The sequence below is a fragment of the Paramacrobiotus metropolitanus genome, unplaced genomic scaffold, assembly GCF_019649055.1.
Source record: "Paramacrobiotus metropolitanus isolate TYO unplaced genomic scaffold, Prichtersi_v1.0 Parri_scaffold0000097, whole genome shotgun sequence".
NCBI classification, from domain to species: domain Eukaryota; kingdom Metazoa; phylum Tardigrada; class Eutardigrada; order Parachela; family Macrobiotidae; genus Paramacrobiotus; species Paramacrobiotus metropolitanus.
Window position 1 is genome coordinate 290580 of NW_026570317.1, and position 5286 is coordinate 295865.

Consider the following 5286-nt stretch of genomic DNA (forward strand, 5'->3'; position numbering starts at 1 on the left):
TTGCACAGCCACAGTTCTTATCAGTTTTCCCGCATACAGAGTATTTTATCATGCAACGTGTTCTCGTACATCTATAGTGAGTCATGATACATGAATCACATCCGCCGTACAGTTAACACTTCGATCTAGGAAGTACTCAGCATGAACGCCACTGGAGAAATGTTCATTAAGAGCTGTATAGCCGATGACGAACCCAGTTTAGCCATGAATACACTGTCAAAGGTTTAACTACAGTAGCTTGTTTTATCAGATCGCTAAACACAGCTTTACTGCAGTTAATTTTGTACGTTCTCACTTCTCATCACCCACGCCCATCTGTGCAGATGTGCAAGCAAAATTCTTTGGAATTCAAAGGCTGATTAAGTCCGTCTTTCTGTTAGTATTACACTGAAACTTCATAAGTATGCCGTTTTCACGCCAGCGTAAGTACTTAACAACAGCATATCATAATGTTGCGTTATTTTTAACGAATGACAGATCGTTTCGATACTACAGGGTGTGGTCGTTATGGGAATTATGGCTGAAGAAGAATCAGTTAAATTCATTTCAAAGAGTCCATGGTTAGCGGAGAACAGAAGGCAGAGATTTCTCGGTATATGGCGCTACGTCACTATAGGTAGCAATTTTTTGTCGAGTGGCACATTGAGCGCGGGATTATTTATCGTGGTAAGTGTCGCTGAATCAAGTAAAGACTCGAAATCTTAGCAAATAGTAAGCGATGAATCTTTAAATTATTTAGCTGCAGTGCCGTGATTCTGAATTTTGGTAGCTTTGATAACGTGCCTTGCACTGCTGCAAAACATTAAGTACATATTTGAATTATTGTCAGAAAAGGCTGCGCAAAGACCAATACTAATCGTTCTGTGCCAACCACCGGCAGAAAGTTCAAGAGACTAATGGCTGGTGATCAAAGGAGTTACAAGATAAACTTTTCTGTAAACATAAACCTTTCTGTATACATAAGCCTGTACACAATCCTTTCTGCCTGGTTCCGGCAGGAAGGATGGCGCAACGTTAACCTTTCTAGCCTGAGACATGCGCCAGATCGGCATTCGCAAGATAATGGCTCCTCTGTTGCAGCTGCAGGTGCGACAGTTCTACAACATCGCTCACTCGTTGGCGGCGCAAAGCGACAACACACAGGACATACACGTACATTTCTTGGATAAATGGAGCGCTATTGGGATTGGGCTGATTGTTGCAGCGCTCGTTAGCATCTTCTTCGGAATCGTCAGTCTGATGGCTCACAAAAACGCGTGGACGAAAAGACATCCAAAAACCTGCACGACGCTAGTGAGATACAGCGCTCTATATTTCTAATTATACCGCTGGTAATACCGCTGGTGGGGTTTTAGGCTGTCATCATAACAGTCGGCGTACTAGTGGCCGAAGTAGCATCCGCAATTTTACTGCAGCAGAGGATTGGTGATAAGCAGCCATCGGAAGAAATTGCCGCGTTGAAGGAGCAATACGCATACCTTCCCACACAACTGACAACAAACGGTGCGGTGGTTATTGCACCTTCACAATTCAATGCCACAAGCGACCCCACGCCACCAGAAGCGCTGCAAAAAACCATCGTTTTAAATGCGCTCCAAATGATGGTATAAGTATATGAATGGCATAAGTATATGATGGTCATAAGACTCATAACGATGTGGACGTCTGGACCGGTTTGGCTAACGAATCTAAAACCTTAAGCTTATGTAAATGCGAACTTCATAGGGAAGTGAATGCGAACTTCATAGGATACTCGGTAAACAAAACTTGTACTTGCACGAAAACTTTTGAATTCGTTCACTCAAAAATAAAACTTTCGCGCATTGTTTTATGACATTCTGCAACCAAATTATTTTTATGCTGACGTGAAAAACCGTTTGTGCGAGCAGCATTCGGTTTCACGAAAACTCCACAAAGCCTAAACACTTTCAGATGTACAAAATATCTCGTTTTCCAGTTTCAGATGTACACTGCATTTTCAACTAGTCCGTAGAACTTTTGGGTTAATGGAATCGAAAATTACTGTGTGCGGCGAAAAGCAAAACTAACAATCAGCATAATATTATTTAAGTATTAATAAAAATTAATAATAGCTCAAATTTACCGGCATAATGATGCCCATAACAAAATAAAATTTCTCCATCAAAAAGCATACAGCTTAGGACAAAATGGTCGCATACCCAATATCTCCACATTCAGTACGATTGCAGCGCAGTGCACTGTACGACTGAGTTCAAAATATCCGTTTCGTACAAGTGCACTGCACCGCTTGCGTACAGAATGCTGGGTACGGGGCTATGCGACCATTTAGTCCTACATTGTATTGGTGTTAATGCATATCTAGTTGCATTGCTGCGGTACTGAAGCCGACTACGAAGACTTCCATGATGGGTTGTACCATAATCAATCCTTCCCGTTGTTCTCGGCCCCGGTCTTTTGCTGTCATTTTAAGGATCCCATCAGCAGAACGCTGACGGACCGGAGCTGCTATTTTGATACATACCGCCAGTCGCAGACGTTTCAACGCGTACGTAAACCCCACAAAAAATATCCCGTGGCAAGTTCATTACAGCACAACCACGACATTGTGTAATAAGGCGCTGTTTTACTTAGGGTTGCGTGGATGCTGTCAAGGAGTACCGGCACAGCACCTTTCCCATTATGTTAACAGTGATATTTGGCTCAATAGTTCTCAAGGTAAGACCCTAGTATTGCGTTGCCGGTTTTGGTTTTTTTAACTCCATAATGGCATACCGACAAGACTTACGATAACTTATGCGGATAATTAAGTGTGCTGTAAAAAGATGCGGTTGCTGTAGGTCATTGTGCACATTGTTGATCGGGCTATGGTGTGGTCGTTACCCTGCAAGGTGAGACTATTATGGCCGAACGGTACACCCACAGTCCGGTGTAGGACAGTGAGTCCGCGTTGACCGTACCGAAACGGTGTCGTTAGTGAAATTTACTGGTGTCGTCGCACGGCGCCAGTTTGTTGGCTGCGAGCACTGCACGTATATGCCAACTGTCATGCCATGTACAGATCTGTACAGTATAGTGAAAATGTATGATTGTGAGTTCATTCAGTTAGTACTGTAATTAACTCTTTCGCTAGCTCAGACAAAATTTGCTGACATTTTTATAACATAGCAAGATGATGAGCATTGCCATCGTAATATTCCCTTCAATTTATAACGCCTTTGCGGATGTTTTTGTTTTCAGATAGTTCGGTCGCGCCGTAATCCATCAATCGTCAAAATAGGCGTAACTGACCGAACCGCAAACAGAGAATCAAATGAATTAGACGTTTTAAACTCGGAAAACGAGGATTGTTTTCGAAGATGGCATCAAGTCATAAAGCATGATGGGGAACAGCACCTGGGAAGTTCTTGTAGTTATGAGAAGGATGCCATAATTGGTCAAGGTCGTTATGGCAGGGTATACAAAGCCCGTATTATGTCTCGTGGCGACTTTACCGGTCCCCCCGTTGTGGCTGTTAAAGAACTTATCGTGCAACGACAAGCCGATACGTTATCACTGACGAACGAAGCATATGCTCAAAAATGGGAGGAGCTGCTACGACTGCGCCATGAAAATGTAATGGCCTACCATAAGGTCAGCTTTTTTACATCGGGTACTGCCATGCGGATAGATTTGCTGATGGACCTCATGCAAGGTAATTCTGAAGAATCAGCTGATGCGAGCAGTGTATTTGTAATGTTGAAGGCCAGTTAACAATGTGCGCGATGCGGATGTTCTCCAACAAATCACCAAGTTCGGGAGACCGTTCGTCCAAATAAAGTCATAAAAAAAGCGAGAAAATTCGATTGATGCGTGTCGGGTCAAGCTAAAATCCTCATTCTTTTTCTAAAGTGCAGGTGGGGATTTGGCCCGTTATATATCCGACCGCAATGCAGCACCAGGAACAATGTTCTTAATCACCGCCGTCGAATTTGCACGGCAGATTTCCGGTGGCCTATCGTATCTGCACACCAACAACATTATCCACGGCGACCTGAAGCCAGCCAATGTGCTCCTGAGGGCGCAGTCGGACCGGTGCACGCTATTCATTGGGGATTTGGATGAGCGGATCGTAATGCAAAGCAATCTGACATGTTCGGTCGATGTTACACACTCGTGCGGAACCGCCCGTTACATGTCGCCCGAAATGATAAAAAAGTTTGCTGTCGGGCAGACGGACCTGAAAATTGGTCGGAAGACGGATGTTTGGAGCCTGGGTTGCATTATGATAGACCTCGTAGACTGCTGCTCGGGAATGGGAGAAAAATGGCTATGGAACAAAGAAACAGCAGACGAGTTCCAGATCATGAACGCTGTGATGGACAACGTAATTTTTATGAAATTATTGGAAGGCTATGTGCCGTTATTGCGTTGCCCGATCATCCCGGACGATTACGGAATTACCTGTCTCATTGACCGCGCACTCTCTAATGACAGTCAGAATCGCATATCGTCCCACGATCTTTTCGACAAACTGGACGCAATGTACTTACACATGTGCAGAAAGACGACACTAAAACAGTAATGTGTACGCCAGTGGTAACACTATAATAAATGTGAACAAGCGACCTGGTACTGTAGTGCACAATCGCACAGGTGCAATACCATTCCGGCAAATGTATTAGTAACCATCACATTTTGAAAGATCTTTACTGTAGCTTCTGCAGACACATACAGAGTATGGCATGATGTAAGTCCGTCTACAGCATTGGCACGGTTTCGGTGTATTATGAGTGAAGACGGTATCCGTCATAAACGAACTCTCGTGACTCGTGAGACGTGTATTAATCATCGATATTTTCATTTACTAATAATTCTTGCCATGTATTGGGTGCTCATGTGTGTGTAACTATGTTGAGGCACGTCTATAAACTCTATGTTAACCATTTTGCGAAGAAAATAGCGCTGCATATTTTCTGAAGTTATATTATATTATGTAATAATAATAATATAGCTTCAAGCTATGGATCCATGTCGTGTGATATTGTAACTTGTAAGGTTGTAACTGAAGAAAGACAGAAATTAACTGAGAGTAGAGAGAACTCTAACGTTTGTAAACTCTAGGAGAGACAGACATGTAACTTTTGTAGCTTAGGAGAGACAGAAATGCTGTAACTGAGGACAGACAGGGTGCAGATGCTGGGAGGAGCAGGTTATGTGAACAGTGAAAGAATGCACTGAATTCCAGTGCCAGTTGATCCAGAGTTTCAAGCATTAGTTTTTCGTTTACCCTTCCATAAAACTTGTCAACCTACATCTCAGAAGATA

The 5286-nt window shown here is 43.2% G+C and overlaps 1 protein-coding gene across 3 annotated transcripts; it reads left to right on the forward strand.

Moving 5' to 3' along the window:
- Window positions 1-281: 281 nt before the first annotated feature.
- On the forward strand, window positions 282-4872 carry LOC129596869 (uncharacterized). Of its 3 annotated transcripts, none has more exons than XM_055494262.1 (9): window positions 282-422; window positions 496-666; window positions 1081-1293; window positions 1356-1604; window positions 2345-2527; window positions 2614-2697; window positions 2820-2870; window positions 3220-3673; window positions 3876-4872. In XM_055494262.1, exons 2-9 carry the CDS (start codon window positions 508-510, stop codon window positions 4541-4543), a joined length of 2061 nt encoding a protein of 686 aa, XP_055350237.1. In that variant the 5' UTR covers window positions 282-422; window positions 496-507; the 3' UTR covers window positions 4544-4872. The 3 variants fall into 3 exon arrangements, with proteins under 3 accessions (XP_055350237.1, XP_055350240.1, XP_055350239.1); XM_055494265.1 differs by having other exon boundaries at window positions 3871-4081; XM_055494264.1 differs by lacking the exon at window positions 2820-2870.
- The last annotated feature ends 414 nt before the right edge of the window (window positions 4873-5286 follow it).